Source organism: Rhinatrema bivittatum, chromosome 2 (assembly GCF_901001135.1).
Source record: "Rhinatrema bivittatum chromosome 2, aRhiBiv1.1, whole genome shotgun sequence".
Lineage (NCBI taxonomy): Eukaryota > Metazoa > Chordata > Amphibia > Gymnophiona > Rhinatrematidae > Rhinatrema > Rhinatrema bivittatum.
In genome coordinates this window covers 621,468,556-621,493,288 of record NC_042616.1, presented here as the reverse complement: position 1 = coordinate 621,493,288, position 24,733 = coordinate 621,468,556, and the positions used below count along the sequence as shown (strand labels likewise).

Here is a 24,733-nt window from a genome sequence, read left to right as displayed (position 1 = left end):
TATGGAGATTCACAACAGATTGCTAACTCCCTAGCAGATTTCCAACACAAGGCACTCATCTGTGGGAGGGATCCAAAGGTATCATCTCAGGAATTGTCTACTCAGAGAGGGACCATAAGGTATCACCACAGGAGAGCAGAGCAAATAATGTTCCTTCTTCTTTTCTCCTTTTAAAACTTTAAGCAATCCCCAGTAGGGAGATGTGCATCCGTCTGCTGGAGACAGAGAATACTGGCAGGCTGATGTCAATACAGGAGTATATATACCATGACATCAGCTTTGCTCTATCTCCATCTGCTGGTAGAGGTGCAAAACCCACTGGTTCTGGATCTACTTGTCTGAATGCTAAGAAAACTTTGCTTTAAAAATCATAAATATCATGACTAATAAAAGTGCTCATCAGCATCTGAGATCAGTCAGCATTCATCTAGATCCCTTGCTGAATGTCTCAAATATATAATGAAATAGTACAGTATTTGCACACTTCACACCTACAGCCCAGTATCTCTGTATGTTTGAATATGTACTTCAAAACAGAGTAATCCAGTCTCCTCTATTGTCTCATGTTAGTTCAAGTCCAATAATTTTATCATGCTAATACTTTGTTCTTTTCAAGTTTATGTTAACAAAAACAAAAGCATCTTCACAAGAATGCAATTTTACATTTAAATTTAGAAATAATGCATGGTGTATAACTGAATGATGCGCCTATATCCATTTGGTTTTAGGTTAGCTCCTTCCCCCTCTTTTAGGATAGCTTTTGTTATAAAAGTCCATGGACAACGTCTAAATTCCCAGCCTTCTGCCTCATAGTGCTGAAGTGCATGAAGAAGAAAATCAAATGACAAGAAGACTGTATCTGGTGAACAGCAAGACCAATGAAAAAACACTGAATATGTGAGGCTAGCTACATGAGTAACACTAGAGAATAACAGAACTCATCCATGCAATGATAGCTTTAGAATAGACAAATCCTTTCAAGGCAAAGTAAAACACAAATCCAGAAAGTAAAATGGTGTTTTTAAAAACCTGGTATTTTTTAATGAAGAAATAATTTCATTCCAAAATATAGACACACAATTAAATAGTTTAAATCACTTCAAAATATAACATGTTCCCCAAGTAGGTTTCCAACACACACAAAACAATACTTAACAGCAATACAAAAAACCTCATACAATAGTAGTTTTGTAACAATACCAATGAATATTGTGAAATTCTTTAGTGTCTCTGTATCTGCTGTTTCAAGTGAAGTCAAGTACAGTAGTTATGGATTAAAAACTGTTTACAGTTAGTAGCCTTGAGATGTTACTCATCTTAGATTTTTGGTTCAAATGTAAAAATGCCCTTTCTTAGGACACAGTGGAGTGCTTGTTGTTCATGGCTCCCTTAGCTAAATTGAACCAATGTGGCTGAAGCAACCTGAGGTTGCAATATTTACAAGGTCTATCTACAGTAATTGCCAAGAACTAAAGAACACATAAGATGAAAGGATGATGAGCAAAGTAAAGGCAGGCAACTGTGATAAATAATAATGCAACAGTTTTGGCTCATGCATATTAACAAAGCACACTGTATCACAACAAAGGCCACACACTTTATGCAATTCAGTTAACAGTACTACATACAAATGATCCTTCTTTACACATATCGTAAACATTCAACAACCTAAGCTGTGTATTGCAACCTTTCTATCGTTTGGATTCACAGAATACCAAAAGTCCAAAATACTAGCCCAGAACTCAGGCTAATTAGGATGTAATAGTTGTTGCAGTGGGTATCTCATTCTACGATTATTTGGGACAGACAAGGCCAGATTTGGGGATATTTTTTAGAATGTTTTAAGTAAAAAAGTATTCACACCAGAATAAAGTATTATATTCAGCAGAGTGCAAAGAGGATCAAATAGCTGATGTGTTGGAAAGTGCTAAGAGTACACAAGATTCCAGAAATCCAATATTTGCTTTACAAATGTGCTTTAGCTTGGATCTGTATGGCAGGAAATGGAAGCATTGCCCCTAGAGATTTAGCTATGAAGTCTTAAGATGGGCCAAGGGATGTGCTGTCTGAAATGATTCTACATTATTACTTGTTTCCAAATTTTTGCTAAAAGTTTACTACTGACTTGCAATATTACAATGATACTGTAAATAAATATTCATGTAGGTAGTTGGCACATTCAAATTGCAATAGCAAAACTTGTAAAATCAGCTTGTGAAAGCTATTGCACCAGTGCTGCATAGTGATTCATCTTTTCCTTCATGAAACATTTGGTTTTCACCCTGAGCTGACAGTATTTCACATAGCAGGTGGTGGCTTCAAATATTATGGACTGGAGTACGGATGACCTTGTACAGGAGCAAGAACAGCAGGAAATGAGGAGAGGCAGGTTACTGGGGCAATGCAGACTTACTCAGGTTGGTAGACACCTCAAGAGTCACAATCAAGTCCATACATCTGTATGAAGAAACTTGGACTATCATGCTTATATTCAGAGAATGAACTGTATGTGTATGTGGTGGGGAAAGATTTACATTAGGAAAGCATCCTTCCAAAAGGACATCAGCAACCATCCCACATAGCACTGAATTCCAATGGATTGCCCAATGGATATCCCTCTCACATAAAGACCAGGAGACTTAACCAAGACCAAATGTATAACAATGAATATCAAAGCATTGATAAGATGCTCCATTTAAAAAATATACATTTTACTAATGAGAGACAGATACCATTCCAACCAACCACTACAGCTTCCGATCCTACAAGTGGACAGAGTGAATTGCCTTATAGGTTATATAATGACCATTCGGAAGTGTTCCATTTTTTTTTCCTAGTAGTGTTGTAAGGTGTCACTTCTTTGAAGAAACTACAAGCCTGAGATACTGCCATACTGGCTTGGCTTTGATTGCTACACAAGTACACGGCAGCATAGAGGTGAAATGATAAAGATCTAGGGGACGCTGGTTGACATACCTCTTACAGTGTTCATTTTCAACTGACAATCTGGCATGAGCAAAAGGGTCCTCACCCTATCCACAAGTCGAGCTATGTGATTTTCAAGGTCTCCTATCTCAAGGTCTTCACTTTGGTATGTTTTTCCTTACCAAATACTCATCTTTATTTTTTTAGCTCTTCATTGACAGTTGCACCTTCGTTCTCAGCCTTGGAAGAGACTGCTTTATCACACACTTTCAAAGAATGCATGCAGAACACCTAGTGGCCAGCTAAGGGTAGTACATATTCAGAAATTAAACAAGGTTTGCCAACACACTTTAAGCCTGTATAAATAGGCCTCAAAATAAGTATGATTACAAAAATAATGAACGGCCAGAGCTGATTTTTTATTTTATAGACATGCTTATTAAAGTTAAAACATCAATAAAATAACATTATGGAAGATTACGCATAAGTAGCATCTGTCAGCTCAGGGATCTTATGGCACCTGTGGTTTATAAACAGCTTCAGTTAACGAGTACTTCAAAACATAGTTCACAGTTTTAAGAAGATCTGTGCTGATTTAAAAACTAGATTCTATATAATTTGAATGTTGCCTTCTTTGTATATGACAATGTCTATTTGGGAAAACATATTTACAGTAACAACTTGTATGGCTGATCGGTTAAACTTGCTCAAAAGAAAATATCTCCTTAAAATTACATTTTAGCCCTAGATTGAAGTATTTATAGCGCATTTTGTACAAGTCATTTTACATACAGTAGGACAGACTTGTAAACAAATTGCCAACAATGTCTGGTATGTACCGTTTGAGAAATGGGTGTGTATATACACACACACTCAGGAACACAAATCATTCAGTGTTAAATGCATAATTGCAAGATTGTTTTTTTTCTCATGGTGAACCCCTCCCCGCTCCCATGTACAGTGTATAAGTAAACTGCTCTAATAAACTTCCCAAGTACTGTGAAAGTGAACTCTTATAAATAGTATTAATATTGTAAACTGAACGGGGTTCAACACCGTGTGCAAAGGTTTCCGTTGCTTCCGTTGGCACTGCCATTGTTCAAAAATAGCTGTGCAAATGCCGGACGGTTGTTCCTCGCCTGCACCTATTCAGCTCACAAACAATGCAGCCCGGTTTATGCTCGCCTTAAAAGTCTGTTTTGTTTTTTTTCTCACCTCGCTACCTAATACACAGCTACAAATTACAATTCTTTGAACGAAACTACTGTGCTAAAGTCCTTGGAACTTTTGGTGTTTTGTTTTTTTTTTGTTTATTTGTATTAGAGAAGTTTTATTTTGTCAGGAGACGCTGCACTTGCTCATTCCATTCCTCTCTGAAGTTAGCTGCCAGGCTTTCCTCGTCGTCTGTCCGTAGGAAGCTTTCATCGTCATCGGTTCTTACATAGCTCTCATCGTCTGTTTGGCCGCAACTCGCCTGCATGGGGGAGGGAAGGGACAAAAAAAACAAAAACTGAACAATGCTGAAACGTACAACAGCCCCTACGGAAAGGGTTGGATCCCAAACTCCCATGGGGCACAGCAAAAAGAGGTCCAGATCTAATCTGAGGAGAGGAAAAGCCGAGGCTTCTGGGAATCCAAGGTCAAAAACCAGCTTGCTCCTTCAACACGGGCTGGTTGACTGGACTGAACACCATTTTTATTCCCCCTCTGAAGAAACAGAAAATACCCCATTTTTAATATACAGATTGCTTGCCTCTAGTAATTTCCTTTGTTAGGCTAATTATTCTTAAGAAATTACTATTTCCTGTGATTGTTGCTTTCCAGAATTCACACAATGCTTATGCATTCCTCTTCCCAGGTTTCAAATGGAGTCCCCTAGTCCTACTGGATTTCACCAGGTCAAATAATGCTGTATTCTGTTCAGATCCCAGAAAATTGTTGTTGTATCCTACTCAGTTACCTTTTCCTAACTTAAGGATATAAGAATTGCCATGCTGGATCAGACAAAAGGTCCATCGAGCCCAGCATTCTGTCTCCAACAGTGGCCAATCCAGGTCACAAGTACCCCAGAGATTCCAAAGAGTACATCCATTCCATGCCACTCACTCCCAGGGATAAGCAGTGGCTTTCCCAAGCCTACCTGGCTAATAATAGTTTATAGACTTTTCCCTCAAGGAACTTTTCTCATAGGTTTCTTCTCACATATCCTTTGTAGACTTAATTTTGTTAATTTTGGTTTCTTTTTTTAATATTATTCTTATAGAAACAAAGATAAATGATCACAGATAAGGATTACCTAATCTGTCCATTGCAGTACAGATTGTCTACCAGATCTCAGGCTCTACTATCACATCCTTATCCCAAGCCTTCTTGAATTATTTTACTGTTGGGTCCCATCATCTAAAATGAATAAGCGGCTATACCTACCTGGAAAACTTTGAAACCTAACTGGCTATGTTTAAATATTACTGATTAGGTATCAAGGTTATCCAGGGGTGCATACCCCGATAACTTGAACCTGCTATGTCCAGAGAATACAGTCAGTTAAGTAGAGATTCTAACAAAAAAACCCCAAACTTGCAGCCCTCTAGCCTGATCCCCTATTCCCCCACTCTGTGAAACAAATGTTAGATCTGCCGGCCAAGCCTCCCCCCCCCCCAAATAATTGCAAAAAGTCGAATCCTGCTCGTGGACATGTAGTTAGCCAAATAATTTATTCAGCTAACTCCAAATATCAGAATTATTCAGCTAACTCAACTCCACCCTGGAACACCTCTGAAATGCCTCTGACTTATCTAGATAAATTCAAAACTCGGCATTTATCTGAATAACTCACAAGGTATCTTGATAAATGCCTTTGAATATCAACCTCATAGAATCTGAGGCCAGACCAGAATCATAAGGCCCATGCTGCCCAGTTTCATTACTGGTGCAATGTCATAGACATAGTTGATGTCTGGTATTCCCGTCACTTCTTCACAGCTAGGGATCCTCTTTGTTTATCCCATGGTTTCTTCAAGTCTATTATTTTGAGGTTCATTCCATGTAGCCACCATCCCTTTTTGTGAAGAAATATTTTTTGATGTTATTCTCTAGGTCTGTGACCTCTTCTTTTAAAATCTCCTTTCCAGTAGAAAACTTTTGCTTCTTGTGCATTATTTATACTTTTAAAGCCTGATTTTCAAAAGCATTTCTGAGCATTAACTGGCGTTTTAAAAACTACCAAGCGGGGAGGTGTGCATGTAGAAGAATGTGCAGAAGTTATTTTGCGCGTATGTTTATGCGTACTTAGAAGAGGCTCTCCCAGGGCGGTGGAGATGGAGTGGGGAAATCATTTACAGGCATACTTTAGGCTTTTGAAAGTATGCTTGTAAATGTACACGTGCTTACATTTATGCCTCCCAAGCAGGCATACATGTAAGCACGCTAGCCATGCAGAGTTCTGCATATACCTGCTAATTTTCGAAGCAATCTTACAAAGGTAAGTCTGCTTTGAAAATTTGGACTGAAGTCTGCGTGTACTTTCTACACCAGCCCTACGTGGGCTGTAATAAAATTACCCTCTTAAGGTATCTAAATATCTGTAGCCATATCTTCTATCACTCCTCTCTGAGGATATACATATTAACAGGTTTGATGCATCCCTTCTGTGGCTGTGTGGAAATGATTACTGTGTTACCCCCTTTGGCCGCAGCAGTATCATGGGGCAGAAGACATGGAGTATGGGGCCCGCGAGCCAGCGCATGCTCACAAGGCTCTGCAGTGGCCTTGCTTCTTGCATGAGTTTCCTTAAACAGGAAGCCCATGCTTAAGGAGGGGGTAGGGCCACTAAAGAACATGTGAGTATGTGCTGGCTCTGAGTTCTGATGGTCAGGCAGGGAGGAGAGACAGCGAAGGTCCACAGGAGTCAGGGGGATGTGATTCGTTGCAGGGAAGAAGAAAAGGGAAGAATCTGAGTCAAGGCTGGTTAACTATTCCCCTGTAAGAAATAGTTTTTAGGCCCCCGCCTTAGTGAGAAAAATGAATACTTCCCTCTACTTCCATTCTTAACCTCCTTGTTCTTTCCTCTTATCACCTTCTACTCTGTTTCTGTGCTTTTGGAGATAAGGTGTCTGGAAATGAACATTAATTCTCCAGGTGAGGGCTCACTGATGACCTGTACAAAAGCTTTATCAATTTCTTTCTTAGCCACATTTCCTTCTGCAAGAAAAAGTGCCTGTTAGCATTGTCCTGTATATCCATCCATCTGTACAGAGGTATCAGGTCAGATCTGGATGATACTTGGTAGGAGAAAATAAGATTCTAACTCTCACCAAATTTCATCCAAATCTTTTCACAGAGACTGGCCATGATATCTGCATAGAGATGAATGGAACGATTTTGGCAGGTCCAGGCAGAAGATTATAACATGTGGCAGCTGTAATGGGGGACAGTTGGTAAAATTTATCTTCTTGGCTACTGCAGCATGGTTGCGTTGGCTGGCACTGAACTTTTTCAAACCTCATGGGCTGGCATTTGACTGTGCTTATCTTGTGTATTGCAAGATCGGCAAAACCATCTGGCTTAAGAAGTTTGAAAATGTTTGTGGTGTCAGCCAACACAGCCACACACTCCACTTTGAGCAAGAAAGGCAAAAGGAAGGATGGATGGGGGATGAGATTGAATGTTGGAGTGGGGAGGGGGCAGGAGAAGGATTTTGATGAGGTGGGAGTAGGGGAAGAGATTGGAAGGCAGGGTTCAGAGAAAGGGGAAATTTTCCTATGTATGTGCTATAAATGTGCTCTTTTCCCACTTATTCCTACTGGTTATGTCTTTCCCTATGTACCCAAGAATATCTCTGGCTCTGGTCACTGTCGTTTTGCATTCTTTTGCTACATTGAAACAGAAAAGTTGATTACCTGTAACGGGGAGTTTGTACAAAGAAGAATAAGCCATAAGTAGTGGGTAACATCATTCAACAGCACCAACATAGACCCAGCTCTCAGATCTCAGAATGTTTTTGAGCATGTGTGGGAGTTTCCATGTGTGGCTACTGTTTCAGGAGCTCTCCAGGCTTTTCCAGGCTCATGCGTAGTAGTTGACTCTCCAGAAAGGTGGGTGGGTAATACATACATGGCTAATTTATCCTAAGAATAATCCCCATTACAGGTAAGCAGCTTTGCTTTCCCTGTCAACAAGCAGCATGAAATCAGTCATAATCAGTGGTGAGTCCCAAGCTGAGTGTTGCCTTGTGGAATAATTAACAGACAACTCAGACCCTACCCAGTGGAGAGTAGACTAGTAGATGAGCAGAGCCGCTTGTCCAAAAGTACTGTCTTTTCGGGACATACTGTCTAGACGGTAATGGGAAATAAAGGAGTAACTAGACGACCAAGTAGCAACTTTGCAGATGTCTTCAATAGAAATGGCCCTCAGATGCGACACTGATGTCATGGCTCATACTGCATGAACCTTGATACCCAGCCAGAGTATAGCTGTATGCTATACAGTGTGTTAAGCAAATATTTTTTGGATTTAGCTCATGCCTTTTCATTGGTAGGTCAAGATGAAATATATTCAGGTTCAGTAGCAATTTCCCTGATCTCAGAGGGCTTACAATCTAAGGACCTGATTTACTAAAGCTTCTCTCACTCACTGTGTCTACAGGAAAAATGCTTAGTAAATGAGGTCCTAAGTTTATATTGGAGGCAATGGAGGGTGAAGTGACTTGCCCAAGATCAAAAAGAGCATCAGTTGGATTTGAATCTTAGCTTCCCTGATTCTTAGCCTGATATTCTAATCACTAGGCTACTATCCTTTCCACCCTGTTGAGATCAAAGGACACAAACAGTGGAGAAGCTTGATGGTGAGGGTGAGTTCTCTGCAAGTAATATGCTAAGGCTCTTTTACACTCCAGGGAGTGAAGAGCCTATTCTCCTTTGTGGGCATGAAATCTTAGGAATAACGTAGGCAGCATGATGGTTGGATTGATGTGGAATGCAGATACCACTTTTGGAAGAAACGTAGGGCATATGCAGAGAACAACACTACAGTGAAAAAAAACTGAAAGCGTGGCAAATAAGAGAACAGGGCCTTTAATTCACTCATTGTGTGCCGAGGTGATAGCCATGGGGAATAACCTTCCAGGTAAGAAATTTCATGTCTACTGACTTGGGAGATTTAAAGGGAGATTTTATTAGGTCAGCCAGGACCATTATGAGGCCCCATGGCACCAGCGGTTTACTGATAGAAGACTTGGTATACCATAGTCCTTTCATGAACTTTGAAACTAAAAGGTAGAAAGAGGTAAGAGTTCCATCCACGCACTGATGAAAAGCGGCTATGGCACCGAGATGCACGTTGACTAAAGAAATGCTGAGGCCTGATGATAATAGGAAAAAGAGATATTGAAGAAGATCTCTCTGACTACAAGTGAAGGGGTCCAGAAGACAGGATTAACACCATGCAAAGAACCTTTTCCACTTGAAATTGTAAGATCTTCTGGTGAACGGTTTCCTAGATGAGATCAGAATGTCCTCCACCTCCCTGGTAAGAAGCAAAGTGTTACAATTCTGCTGCAGCTGAGAAATTTAAAATGTCATAGTCTGGATCCAGGCCCAGGCAGCAATAGCAGATGGTGTGGGTGTCTGTTATGGACATATGGAACCTATGGAGGCCTTCTTGGATTTATATTTTTCCATTTTGAAAATCTCTGAACTTCCTGTAACTATTTTTTGAGGAGTAGGACTTAAAAGTTTTTTTTGAAGGGTTATTGAGGCAGCATCATGAAAAAGAATGCAATACCATAAAGAAGCGAAACATGCCAAAATTATAGAAATAGAGAATATGTCTGTGCGGTAGCTCAGATGAAGAAAGACTGAGGAGCTCATGAGGCAGTGGCCATGCACAGGAACACCTGTGCATATTGGGTTCATTTTGGTACCGTTGGATGATGCTACCCATTGGTTATGGCTGATTTCATCCTGCTTGTAGATGGAGAACCTCAGATATAATAACTTGTGATTTTTTTCTGCTGATTAACATACATCAATATCTCAGCCCCATTACATACTGTTCCCTGCGATTTCTGCACCCCAAATGCATGACTCTACCTTTTTGCACTGACAATTCATGCCTTGAGCTTTTGGAGATTGTGTGCCATGACCTCTTGTTCTAGAACTCCTTTTCTGCTTAAAAAGGTTTGCTTCTCATGCAGTTGGAGGTAAACACCACCAGATTTGTGTGGCGAGCCCCTGGTCATCCACTAGATGGTCCTAGATCTCTACCCATAGAATTCCAGCTTAGAAGGAACACCATTCTTAAACAGCATCTCCCCTTGAGGCTGGCTGTGATTGGTGGTCTCAGTCTACTTGGGGGGGGGGGGGGGGTTGACACTAGAGATGTGAATCAGAACCAGAATCGGATCCGATATCAGTTCCGATTCACATCTCTATAGATGTGAATCGGAACCAGAATCGGATCCGATATCAGTTCCGATTCACATCTCTAGTTGACACAGCTAGGATAGGAGCAAGTGTGGTCATTTTGAGTTGGCTTTCAAAGAGAGAAGAGCTGTTTTGATTTCCCCTGCTGAGTTAGGCCCACTAACCTAACTTGGTGTTTCTTTTAGAGGAGATTCCTTACCAGTGCACTCCCTGCCTGAAAGGGTCTGCTTCATTTTGGAAGAGAGACTTTATTAAGATTTCTGCTGTTTTCTGACTAGTGTGAAACCTTAAACATTCATGGTGATGCTCACTCCCCAGACCCAGAGGACAAGGGCTGAAGAACTGTGAACTATCCTTGAACTCCAGAGAAGAAGCAATAGCATTGACAGCATTACTCAGGCTAGAGATTTTTTGAAGTGAAGAAGGTTTCCCCTTTTTGTTGTGAGGAGGTTTTTGATCCACCCTTCTCAAAAAAACTGTATTAAAGTAGTTACAAGATTTTTTAGAAACACATTTTATTTTGGATCCCTAGAAATATGGCTTTAGAGCAGGTTATAACACTGAAACACTTCTTTTATCCCTTTTTGATATATTTAGATGTGGTTTTGACTCTGGCACTGAATTTTTTCTCGTGCTCGTAGATCTTTCCACTGCCTTTGACACCATTAATCATGGGATTTTATTGCGTCAGCTAAGAGAAATTGGACTTGACAATGTAGTTCCGAAATGGTTTTCATCATTCCTTGATGAGCACTGACATGCAGGATACCTGAGCTTGAATCTTGAGCCCCATTTCTGCTTCTCGGGTTAGTTGGGGCTGGGGGTGCATCAGAGTGAGTAATACAATCATTACCATAGCAGTGACCACACTCAAACTGCATAAAAACACCAGATTCTTGAGGCAGTTGCAGTCCATTGCCCTGAGTCAAGGACTGCCACTGCAATGGCTGGGCTTGATGGGAGGAGGGAGAGAGGAACCTCAGATAGATGTAAGTGAAGGCAGAATGTAACAGAGTCTGGGTGCAATGGAGATGAAAGACCAGAGGAGCAGGAAGAAACTGCTGGCCAAATTTTGGGGAAAAAACCAGAGATTTCATATAAAACAACTTACTAATAAAACTTTTGGTGGGTGTTACTATATGCCACACGTGCATCTGAAGTACTGAGCAGTACACAAAGCTTAGTTCCGGTTATCATATACTCTAGAGCAGGGGTTCTCAATCCAGTCCTCGGGGCACACCTTGCCAGTCAGGTTTTCAGGTTATCCATAAAAAAAATGTACAAGACAGATTTGCATGCACTACCTCCATTGTATGCAAATCTATCTCAATCTATCACAAAATACTATGCTACATCATAATTATAGGAATATCAAATGCTGATACCATGTAGTCTCATGTAGGGAACCAGAGAAACCTCATGCAAGATGGCGGGCTTTAACTCCGATAGCCCTGTCAGCCACCAATATAATTGTGCAGTCACCGGTCAAAGAACGGCCTGTCACTGTAGTTTAATCATTGGTTTCTCTAGTAATAATTTTTAAAGTTTTTACATATTTTTTTGAATATTTTCCATCATTTAGTACGCTGTGTATTACCACATTTAGGGCAGTAAAATTACACTTATCGTAGCAGTAGGTGCAGCAGGGATATCAAGCTGGCGTCGAGGCCAGTAAGCCACCATGGAAGACTGTCCCTGGTTTCCCCCTCATATAGATGAGGAAGATGAAACTCTTCCAATAACAGATTCCAGTAGGAGAGAAAGGTCCCTTGCAGAGGCCTCATATGCATGAAGGCCCAATGTATTAATTCCAATGTCAATGCCATAGAACCCAAGACCTATAAATAGTCCCAGAGCTTGGGCACCTAGCAGAAGCCGAATCTGACTCGGCAATCTCTCTCTGTGAGAAACACTCTCTCTGCCAGCAGGTCGAACTGAGCTCCCAGATATTCCAGAGTTTGAGAGAGGACTAAATAGTTCTTGCTAGTTTCACCATCCATCCTAGAGACTTGTTGACAGATGGCTATGTGTAGGTATTGCCTCTGTCAAGTCGAGAGATGCAAAAACTCTCCCTTGCATACCACCGCTATGACGGACTTGAGAGTCGGACCTCAGAGTCTCCATGCAGAAACGGGGAACCTTGAGAGCTGCATTTACCTTCTTTAAATTCAATATTGGCCAAAACATTCCTTCCTTTTTTTTTTTTCCAGAACCAGGAAATGGATGGAATACAGGAAAATTGGTTCTCCCCCTTTTTAAAACTTGGCTCCTGGGCATTCCATTGAAGGCCAAATAACTCTTGAATTGGAAACAGGATGCTTAACTTAAATTGACCTCTGGCCACGCCAAGCATATTCAGGGTCTGAGCAAGACATCTCTGTGAAAAAATATAAAATCAAATATAATTTCTCCCTCTTCTAGAGGTGAGAAAGCCAATTCCCCATTGGAATCCTCTGATTTTTCATGATCCACATCCCCTTGAACATTACCAGTGACAGCTTCCCTGTGGCATTTGCCCGCCGTGACTGACAAATGGGAGGCATGAGCACACAATCCCTACATAATAGGTTGCTTCACCGTTGCTGGGCACCCCTGCAGAAAGGTCTGCAGGCCCTGGAAACATTCCACCCAGGAAAAGGATGGATCTATACCGGAACCCATAGGCCCAGTCTTCCTATCTTGGGGAAGCTTCTGCCATCAGGAACAAGGGAGGAGGAGAACTGACTGTTGCCTCACCTCACCTCCCACTCCACTTGCCTCCAGAGATACCATAGGCCGAGGGGATGTCCCAACATGGGCAAAAGCTGTCACAGTCAAATAGCTTTGAGCATCTAAACAGCGCTGACACAGAGAGAGGACTGAATTGCTCTCAGATGGCAAACTTCACAGATAGCAAAGCGTTTGGACCTGTTCATCCTTGGCGCCAAGTTCTCCTGAACTTTGGCTCTAGGCACCCTTCTGCGCGCACACCAACACCTCCCGGGTGTACTCGCGTGCCCCTCCAGGACACGTGTACATAAGCGCTGAAGACCAGGTCACGATCATATGCGCACACGTACGTGCGCAAATACAAGCTCCATTCAAGGTCGCGGTCTTATGCGCAGAAGTACCTGCACAAATACACGTTCGAGTCTAGGTCACAGATATAAGCGCTGTAATCTAGGCTGCGGCCTTACGCGCACAGGTCCCTGCGCATGCAACCGCCACGCGATGAGAATGTGCTCACATGCCTACACGCCTAGGAAAAGAACTGCTGCTGAAGGCTACCATGTAGCTAAGCAAAGCCTGCCTGCACCTTCAGCGTGTTTAGGCCCGGATCTGTTCAACATCTGGCACCAAGAATCACCGAAGGCCTGAAGAGCTTCTCAACAGCTCAGGCCTCTTGATCGGCCGAGAACCCCTGGAGACTAGGCCGAGAGCCAGCATCCCCCATTGTTTGTTCTGCTAAACAAGCTTTGAGCATAAGCAAATTAAAACTGGCAGAAGATCTCTACCATAAACAGAGACTCCTCCTTGGTGCAAGTGCCTCTCTGCACCTTCATGGGATAGGTAACTGCTGGCAACAAATGAGGAGGGGATTCCCCTGACTCTCCCACTGATGCTGCTAGGGAATCGAAAATGACTGCCATACCTGCGCTAACGGGGAAAGCCTCAGCACTAGACTCCATCACCCATGACGCTTGTTCTACCGGTTCGGCCATGCTCGATGCAGACCCCCAAACACCATGCCACTTGCGCACCCTGTTCCTCCCCACCACCTGCAGCACCACTAGCACCTCCACGGCAAGCAGCGAAACAGTCCCTCAATGCCATGGATCCACTCAGTCTCCTCCTAGGCAGAGAAGCTGCTAAAAAACCCCATCGCTGAGCTCCCTGAGCTGCTAAGATAGCTCCCGCTAGGAAACCCCACTGCTGCACAGAGGCCTTTAACTAGTTCCTTGTTCTCTTTTTTGTCATTCTCTGAGAACAAATAAAGATACATAGAGGCAATACTTTCCTTTGGTGCTGAAGTTCCGTTTCCAGGAGTGCAGGCCACATGGCAGCTCTCCTTGCCATTTTGAGCTGTGTGAACTCCTCAGCTGACTTTAAGCTTTTGTTGAAATTATAGACTGTCCCTCCCGACGCAGCCTTCGGGCGAAACACGGGGTCCGTGTCGGGGGACCCTGAAGCAGTCATTTATCTGTGCATTATTTGAAATCAGGAGTGGCTCCTTGAAATATTTAAAATTACAAATAAAGAATGTTGAATATGAAATTATTGGACCTAGAGTCTTCTTGCACTCCTTAGTGGATTTAGCTCAGAAAAGAGCCACACCACTGGCTATATTCATCTCCATTCCTTTTGCCAAATTTTAGCAACCAAGCCCAGGACAAACCGTATAAAAGGGATACTTTCCCACTCCACTGGGCTTGCAGTGCAGAACTGCCAGCAGGTTCCACCACTGTCTTGTGGGGGATGAGGGATCTGGACCACCAGATGTCCACTCCAAGGACCTCCGGACCAAGATATCAGAAGGGTCACCAACCCCTGCTTGGCTGCCTCAAGCCGGGGGTGTGTGTGTGTGTGTGGCTACACCAGGACCTCGCACCCCCCTGGAAGGATCCAAAAATGTTCTTGCTATAAATCTTTTTTTTTTCTTTCCAGACTGCAGGTTTTACTCCATCTACCATTTACTGGAGACAGAGAAATACTGAGGGATTGCAGGTGGCACACTGGGTTATGTACAGAGTCAGTGAAACTTTCTATGTTTTCATCTGCTGGCAGGGAGGCAAAACCTAGGAGTCTGGACTGATCTGGATATGAAAAGGGAAATGAAATTTAACCACCCCTCCCCCGAAAAGCAAACATTTTCACTTGCACCCTCCCTACTTTTAATGAGTTTCCACTGCAGTAAGACATAACCTCTCATAACTAGGAAGGAAAATGGTTCTTCCAGGGCTATAGAAGACAGCTATTTTTTAATGCAAATCCTTTCAGAGAGATGGGATGCATGCTGACATTAAACTGAAGACAATACCCTTTTCACAAGGAAATAGTACAGACTTGGTAGAGTAGCATGCACTTCTAAAACAACATGCAACATGTCTTAACCGTTGTGTCCTATCCTTTCGCTATGCTAATATAAGACTGTCTATGAGCCCTTTCCACATCCCATTTATGTACAGTGATGTTATAACATGCATGCTCTAATACTGTCAAGTGATGATTGCTGAGAACAGTCTTATAAGGAACAGATGACCAGAAATCCAGGGAAAGCACTAGTCATATACTTCTACTTTAGCAGGATACTTACTTGAGAGGTGAATGAGGGAAGGATACTGCACTCAGCCCTGCAAACTGACCTGTGGGCAACAAAGGATATAAAACAAGGAAAAGATACATTGAATCTGTGAAGCAGCCAGGCCAGTGAATTATCCTGATGAAAGCCATGCAGAGTGAGTGAGCGAGCAAGTGAGTACGTGTTTAGAGGCCACTAGGAGAGGAGAGTGGTTGGACATGGTTGAACAACAGATTCCTGAACTCTTTTTTATGTATTTTTCAAACTGTTAACCAGGGAAGCCAGAGTAAGACAAAATATCTGGTTTTCAGCCTAAGGTAAAGAGAGATAAAGTGACTTCTTCAAGGGCACATAGAGTTGGTAGAAGAGTGGACTTTCAAACTCATGTCCCAGAGCTTCCCCTGATGAGCGTCCAGGGCTCTCAACACTAGGCCATTTCTTTGCCCACATTTAATATGCAAAGGCTAGTGTACTCACGTGGATTTTTATGAGGCAACTCTTAAGGATTATAAACCATATGAGGAATTTAGAAAAAATCATTTTATCAAAATATAAATAGATGATTTGCAGTATTTACTTGCAATGGCATTGCGTTATATGTAATGCCAACATTTAATATTTATTGCTAGAGTGATAACTTTGCTCCTATGGTTCCTGAGGCGCCTTAAAGTTTTAGGAGGTAAGTTTCAAAGGGATTTACCCACACAAAACTATGGGCTTTAGAAAACTGCTACGATATCTGTTACTTTTATGCACGTAACTCCTTTGAAAATTCACTCTAAAGGGTCAAGAGGGACAGTCCTGATGTTGCCCCACTGCCTGCAGGGAGATGTAGTTCTCATTTCCCCAGGAAAAACAGGATTCCATCTCCTCGCATGCAATGAGGATAAACCCAGGGCTGACTCAGCCTGTCCCCCTTAACATGGAACTTATGATTATACCAGGGTAATTTTCTAAGGCACTTACCATGCATTAAACTTAATTTTACGTATATATAAATAGCTGTTTTGAAAATATCCCTGGTGGGCATGCGCAGAGCACAATTTTACACGAACTTTTATGCAGGTACTTTTTATGCACATACTAAATAGGAATTCCAGGGAGTGGAGCTGAGGTGGGGGGTCAGAATATACATGCATACTTTTAATATTTTAAAGTATGCCTGTTATTCTGCACGCACAAAGGTACACCTGCTGTGCGAACATGTTGCGTGGAATTCCACGCACATCTGTGAATTTTACAAGCGGATTTATGCGCAAAATCCACTTTGAAACTTCGGGCTGAAGCCTGTGGGTAAAAAGTAGCCACAGACTTTAGCCTATGTGGGCAGTTTGAAAATGACCCTCACTATTTATTATAATCTACAAGAGCTAGAATTCAAATCTCTTTTCTTCCCCGACACACTTTGTGATCTTGGGCAGGTCCCTTCATGCTCCATTGCCTCAGGTACAACTTTAGGAGTGAATTTTCAAAGGAGTTACGCATGTAAAAGTAGCATATATTGTAGCAATTTTCAAAAGCCCATGTATGTGCTTAAAAGCCAGTTTTATATATGTGATTCCTTTTGAAAATTACCTCCTTAGATTGTAAACCCCCTCGGACAGGGGAATGGCTACTGTACCCGAAATGCAACAGGCCTTGATCTTGGGTTTGGAAAAATGTGTAATCAAATACAAAATCCAAATCCAATATCTGTGCCAAGAGGTTACCACAAAGACGCAACCTCATCCTGCCCTAGATCATGGGAATTTGACCTCGGTGGTAGCACTGGAGTGACAAATGCAAAACTTATTCAGTGTCATTCAATTTTACATAAGCAGGGAGTCATGGCGCAATATACGTGAAACAAATGCATTTTGACATTTCCAACAGAATAAATCGCCAACAGGAAAAATATAATGAACTCTAAGCTATACCATAAAACTGAACCCTCAATCATATTATTGCAACACAAATCGCAAAAGTGCAAAAAACAAAAAAAGTTCTTTGGATTCTTGTTAGCCACACATACAGGTACTATATTCTCTGTCAGTCCTGCAAGAAAAAGCAGCTCTTCTGCAATTAGACAAGACCTACTCACAAGAGGGGGAAGTGCATGGGACCATGCATCTGCAAAATAATCTAGCAAAGCCACTTATTCACACTCAGAATTTAATTTGGACTTGCCAAGAAAAATCTCTCTGGACTCTCCTTAAATGAGGGCAACTAAGGATACCATAGCGTGGATGTGTAACCAACATGTATTATAAACGGGCATGTGTGTATTACGATGAAATGTTTATATATTTTTTATATGTAAATTTGTAATCAATTTAGAGCTATATCATGATAGAACAGAATATCAACTACAAATTAATAAACAAATATCCGGGAATTGATAAAGCCTGCCCAGCTTTTCTCAACACAGAGGATGTTCCATTCTCCTGCTGGATTAAATTTCATTGTTAGCTGGATTTTGCAAACTACACTGTGATTGTGGCCTATACATATTTTGTGGGGTCTTGCATGATCTCAAAATTTGGTAGGTACTTTCTGATAAAATAATGTGCTGTCTCCCATACCAGTCCTCTATACTCATCCCCTGAATCTGAAGGATTATAATAAGGATGCATAGTAGACCATGACAGGCATGTGATAAATAGCAGTAATAGTAGTCAAGTTAATACAACGGTCCCGAGTCTCTGAGGCAGTAGTTTTCAACATTTCCAGAGCAGTGTTCCACCTTTAGGTTAAGCTGCTAACATAGTAACTTAATAATGCAATGTCTACCTATTAACCAGTACAAGGAGTGGCATTGTAATAATCCGCGTTGAACTGCTGAAAAGCAGAATATAAATAAAGTGATAAAATAAAAATAATAAAACTGCATAGGCTGCACAATCCCCTCCCAGAGACTCATTCACTCTCTACCCTCTGTAAAAATCCACCTCATACTCATTCACTACCTTCCTCTTTTAGGTTCATCTTCTCTCCTGCCCTTCCCCTTGCCACAGCATCTCCCCCTGTGGTTCTACAGGCTGCCAACCTTCAGGTTCTTCTCCTGCTTCCTCCCTCCCTCCACCATAAAACATCTCCAATCTAGTCTCACATGCATACTCACCTTATTAAAAAAGGACTAGTCCTCATTTTGTGCCTATTTTTTAATGTACATTTCTAATTCAACAGAACTAATATGCTCATTCCCAGCGAGACACAACGAAAAAACAAATATAAAAAAATCCAGAACTATATTGCTATACATAACAGATTCTACTCTGTTAAAACAGCAGAACATAAAAACAGTAATACGAATACAGGAAACAATAAAACCAGCTTTCTTCATGCAAGGCAGTCAGCTTCAAGATGAAGATCTAGGAGAAAAGTATTTCACATGGCTGGACCAGCAACAGAAAAATATCTGGCCACTCTCATGCTAGGAACACAGAGAATCATTTTTCCAGCCAAAAAGAATAACCAGAAGGGGATTCCTACCGTGTTTCCCCGATAGTAAGACACCCCTGATAGTAAGACGTAGTGGGAATTTTAGGGGGGTCGGCTAATGTAACACATCCCCCGAAAGTAAGATGTAGTAAAGTAAAAGGTAGCCACGGCATAGCGCGGAGGAGGACGGTGGCGCCGGCTTCATTGAATTGTGTAGCAGAGCAGGAGGTCACATGGGCACAGCCAATGAGAGCTGTCAGAGACATAGCGTCATGTGTCTCCGGCAGCTCTCATTGGATGTGCCCCGCGCGATCTCCCGCACTGATATCGCGCTGTCTGCGAAGACACAGGATAGAGAGGTACGGTAGCTGTTGCAGCGGTGAGATATCGCCATACAGTACTTGTTCTGTGTCCTGTGTGCATAGCAGGGGGTAATATTGCCCCCTGTTGTTCACATAACACACTTTTTTTCCAATATAAGACATACCCTGAAAGTAAGACATAGTGGGACTTTTGGGGGTAAAAAGAAAGTAAGACGCTGTCTTATTTTCGGGGAAACACGGTAGGACTGCCTTCAGGTAATCTGGCCCATTCCCATGCTTGTCCTTATTTATCAAAGTAATTACCTTTAACTTCATTCTCCATAAAGTAGGCAGCCAATTGTGTAGCACCGGGATAATATGATCGCGAAAGTTACATCCTGATACTATGTGGGCTGCCGCATTTTGGATGAGTTGAAAGACCAAGGAAAATCGTGTTGCAATAAATCATGGCAGCCAGGACCAGTGATTGGCCCATTGTTCTCAAATCCCTAGATAACAACAAAAGTTTCAGACTTCTCACTAATTTCAGCTTGAAGACAATGGAATGAGTTATGGGCCTAATGTGGAAAGCCACATTCAGAACCTCTGTGTAAAGGAGACGTGGCATCTCACCCAGCCGCAGCAGGACAGACAATGCAGATATCAAGGAATGACGGAACCATCTGGAAACAGTGGACAATTTTCAAAGTCATTTACACAAGTAAATAATGATTTACCTGTGCACACTGGCTGTATGAAAATTGCCCTCCTTCAATAAGGTTAGAAGTACACCTGATGCTCCATAGCATGTGTGCGTTTAGCCACATTTAGAGGAGGCGTTTCCGGGGGGGGGGGGGGGGGGAGTGTTCGAAGTGGGATTGTAAAATACTGCATGCAAATTGCATCTTCATGTCAATGCGCGTTTTATCCCCTACAAAATCTACCTGTGCAAAAAGAAGGTAGAAAAATCTTTGAAACCTGGTGTAGTTTGTCTGAAAGTTGCCTCCACAATCTTTATTGAATAAGGCCCACAATCTTTATTGAATAAGTCTGGTCCCTTCAGCACCAACTTTGGTTGGAACTTTTTCTGCTTCTTTTAGCTTTGGTTCTTTTCTCCCCACTTGAACATATTGACTTCCTGGGTGAATTTTGTTTATTTGTTTTTATCTTTGGCCTGGCAGCTTCCTCCTGTTTCTTTGAGCTTCGTGGCCTGGATCTGGGCTACAGCACTAGGAGCTGTTTACATGTCCCTCGTGACTGGCTCACTCATTCCACTGACGGCCTGGCGCTTGAGTACCTATTTACTGTATGGCAGAAAAGGTTGCCAGGAAGTGCAGGCCATCCTCTTTCACTCTCCTGCTCCTTGTGGCTTGAGCAATATTCACCTCTCCAAAGTGCTGGTTATCTTGAAAATCTCAGGTTCCCTGTGCCCTACAGCCTAGCTTGGCCCACACTTAATACAGAAATCTTTGGAGCACAGCTTCTAGCTTGGGACCCTAAACTGTAAAGTTCTCTTTTTGGCAGTTGGACAGACATCATTCAAGTCACAAAGCACTGGTTGTTGGTGGTAAAATTAATGAGCCTGATGGTGTCAGCAGAAAATATATAAACTTGATGCAAAAACTTTCAGTAGTTTGGGCTTTCAAGGAACAAAATATCTGGGAAGGAAACCTGCCACACATACAATGTGCACAGAATCTTTCCTGAACTACAATACTGAGAAGTAGATATGTTGATCACCGAAGGGAAAATCCTTTCTCCAGCAGCCAGAACCGACTCCATGACAGGATTTTTGTGAAGAGATGGTGGCTTACCATGTTTTTGAAGTCCTAGCCTAAGATACTAGTACATATACGTAATTATAAAGTCAAAATTGGCAACCACCTATCAAAAGAAATCCCCCTGAAGCAAGGAGTCCCGCAAGGCTCTTCACTTTCATCTACCCTTTTTAACATTTATCTTCTTCCGCTTTGCCATCTCCTCGCCAACCTTAAACTTCCACACTTTTTGTACGCTGATGATGTTCAAATTCTTATTCCAGTAACAGAATCTATATCCAAAGCCCTTGAAATCTGGGACACTACTCTCACTGCTATCAACAATCTATTAACCTCCTTACAACTTGCCCTCAACTCCACAAAAACAGAACTCATGATCATATCTCCTCCTACTCCATTACATACTTCGCCTACCTTACCTATAACACCAACGCACATACAATTCTCTCACCAAGTCCGAGACCTAGGAGTCATTATTGATGACCAAATGACCCTCAAAAAATTTATCAGTGCAATCCTTAAAGAATGTTTTTTCAAATTACATACACTCAAAAAATTGAAACCCTTGCTTCACGCATCTGATTTCCGGACAGTTTTACAAGCCATGTTGTTTTCCAAAACAGATTATTGCAATTCACTCCTCCTAGGCCTACCTAAAAATGCCATCCGCCCCTTACAAATTCTGCAAAACACTGCAGCCCGTATCCTTACCAACACAAACTCAAAGGAACATATTACGCCAGTTTTGAAGGACCTTCACTGGCTCCCCATTCAATATCGCATACAGTACAAGACATTAACACTGATCCATAAAGCCCTCCACAATCCTGAAATGAAATGGTTTAATAATTCACTGCAATTTCAAACTTCTATTAAACCTACCAGAAATCAATACCTCGCCACATTACAGACCCCCTCACCCAAAATATATAACCATGCCTCCACCAAAGCATGAGCGCTTTCCTTTGCTGGCCCATTGTTATGGAATACCTTGCCCACTGAACTGCGCCTTGAGCCATCTCCCAAAACTTTCAAGCAAAAACTCAAGACATGGTTATTTACACATGCCTATACCTGAAATATATATGTCTTTCTTCCCCTTTTATGCCCTGCCTTATTTACCCAACACCCCCTTTCTCTACACTATCTCTAATTTCCCCTTTTTTATGTCCTTACTGTAAATACCATTCCATACTTTTGCTCTTAATTGCACCTGAAGCGCTTTCTCCCCTCTCTTATCACTCCTAATTATAACTCCATCTCCTCCTAACCTGTCCCTAACCTCATACCTAATTTCCTAAAATCCCTTTACTTTCCAGCTCTGTTTAACTCAGCTCAGTTAATCCTAAATGATAGTTCTGTTTTAAAAGATTCTACTTGTTTTATGTTCAAATATATATATTCTTACTTTTGTTAAATGTATAATGCTTATTTAATCCTGTTAAATGTATAACGCTCCGGCGTAAGTTCCTGTTCATTGTACACCGACGTGATATCTTTGATGAGCGGCGGTATATAAAAAACTATAAATAAATAAAATAAATAAATAAATATTCAGCCAATTAAATAACTGGATTGATCCAGATACTCCCACTATATCTGTTTCAGGTACAATGTTGTCATGCAGAATGGCAAATGGTTAGGAAACAGTTATGAATTAGAAATTGCCTCGAGTATAATAAAATTGCAAAGTGTGTGCAGGACAGTGGTTATTATTTGTTACCATATGCCTTGCATTTTGGTGGTCTTGCATTTTTATGTAGTAAGAGGTGCACATCATATGGACATACGCTACTGAAAATGTACCGATGGTTTTGATTGTAAATATTGCTACCCTTAACATAAGGCACAGAGCGGCAGTTACTACCGTAAGAAACTGCTGGACAGACTGGATAGACCATTTGGTCTTTTCCTGCCGTCATTACGATGTTACAAGATTATGAAGCATTTATTAGCCTCAACCTCTGCACAGCGAAGCAACTTCTGTTCTATTCACCCTAATGCAGAGACCCACTGCGGCACATCTCCAGAGCAGTCACACTGCCCTCTTTGGGAAGCCCATCACATGCTTTTACCTGGTAGGCTTCATCTTGCAACTTTTGTTTCAAATACTCCTCCATCTTCAGCTCATTCTCCAGCTGGCGAACAGAGTCATTTTCGTAGGTTTCGTCATCCGTTCTTCCATAGGAGTCACCATCTTCTGTAACACTAAGAGGAAAACGAGAGAGAGGACCATGGGAGAAACGTGAGTATGGAGGTGCTCTTTAAAAAAAACCAACAAAAAACCTGTTCACCTACTGACATTGAAATTTCCTACTATAATTCTTTGAGAGTTTCAGCCTGCATACTTGCCAGCCATTTCTGATTCAGGCACCAGGTAAGTGAATGTATTTTCCACTTTAGACAGTTTTTTTTGTTTAAGATGATTGAATTATGAATGGATATGAAAAGTGCATGAGTGGAAAGCTGCGACGGTTGAAGCCTTGATGATTGGTGTAATACCTCACACCTTTCAAAATTACGCTGATTCAACCCCTTTTTTTTTGTGTCTGTTACTGTGTGTCCAATATACTCGCATGCACTTTTCTGTGTAACAAAGGTAAACCGATGACCCATGTCAAGTCTAGGCCCTTAACCCACAAGGACACCGTTGGGGGTGCGAGAGTTAGGATAAGAGGAGAAAGGTCTTGGAAGAGAAGGATCTGGACTTCCAAATGTTAATTATTTTATTACATTTAACTGATGTCTTTCACGGTGTTTAGTTTTTGTGGCTTCATTTCATGTTTCCGACTTTAAATTGCAGGCAGTAGACAGAGCCTCAGTGATTGCCATTTGTTTGCATTTTCAGGGTATGGAAGGAGCTCAGACGTTACTGCTGTTGGCATATCTTTGCTGGTGCCCCCCACAGGAAAGTGAACACGAAAAGTGCCACAAGATTTAACCCTTTCATTTTAAAATCTTTCAAATTACATATTACCACAATTCATAATTCTATTAAAATTCAACTAAGTTACAACGATTTTCTTGTTTCAAGTTCAAAAGATGAACATAACTATTTTTGAAGCCTCTGCTTCAATCTGCTGTTGTATTTTCACTGTCCTGTGTGGGTGCAGCAGCAGTCAAGATCTGCAAATTGAAACCAACAGGACTGGGCCATATTTATTTATTTATTTTATTTTATTTATTGTTTAACCAGTTCCAGAGGATTTGCAGGAGTCTGTTCCACTTCTTACCAACCAGCATCCCTTTCATTTTTATGCTGAGGATAGCCTTGTTTTATGGTGGCTCCCTAATTATACCAACCTGAGCTGTCATTATCTAAATAAATGTGCCCCAGGCCTAAATCTGGCCATATGCCACATGCCTTTTTAGTTTAATTCTAACTTTCATCATTTAATTTCTATTTTTTGGTTAAATTGATTTTTTTTTTCCTTACAGGGCAGAATGGCATATTCTTAGCTGCCTCTTTAAGTAAATGTTTGAGAGAGACCTGGTTCAATGTAAGACTTTTCTCAGAGTGGGAGTAGGTAGATTTCAGACTTGGGCAATGAAAGATTACATCTGGAATTCAGCAAGGATTCCCGATTGGGTCTGCTGGTTTGCCCA

The 24,733-nt window shown here is 41.6% G+C and overlaps 1 protein-coding gene across 14 annotated transcripts in view; it reads right to left on the bottom strand.

Moving 5' to 3' along the window:
* Nucleotides 1-1,013: 1,013 nt before the first annotated feature.
* The window catches only part of DTNA (dystrobrevin alpha), a 715,983-nt gene continuing 692,263 nt past the window's right edge, over nucleotides 1,014-24,733 (bottom strand). For 9 of the 14 annotated variants that reach the window (XM_029591217.1, XM_029591223.1, XM_029591225.1 and 6 more), the window contains 2 exons: nucleotides 23,203-23,335; nucleotides 1,014-4,399 (listed from right to left, as the gene is read on the bottom strand). In XM_029591217.1, coding sequence (XP_029447077.1) covers nucleotides 4,256-4,399; nucleotides 23,203-23,335 — 277 coding nt within the window. In that variant the 3' untranslated portion in view covers nucleotides 1,014-4,255. Of the gene's footprint in view, nucleotides 4,400-15,642; nucleotides 15,692-23,202; nucleotides 23,336-24,733 lie in introns of all 14 variants that reach the window. The other 5 variants (XM_029591226.1, XM_029591227.1, XM_029591221.1 and 2 more) reach the window with 1 other exon arrangement.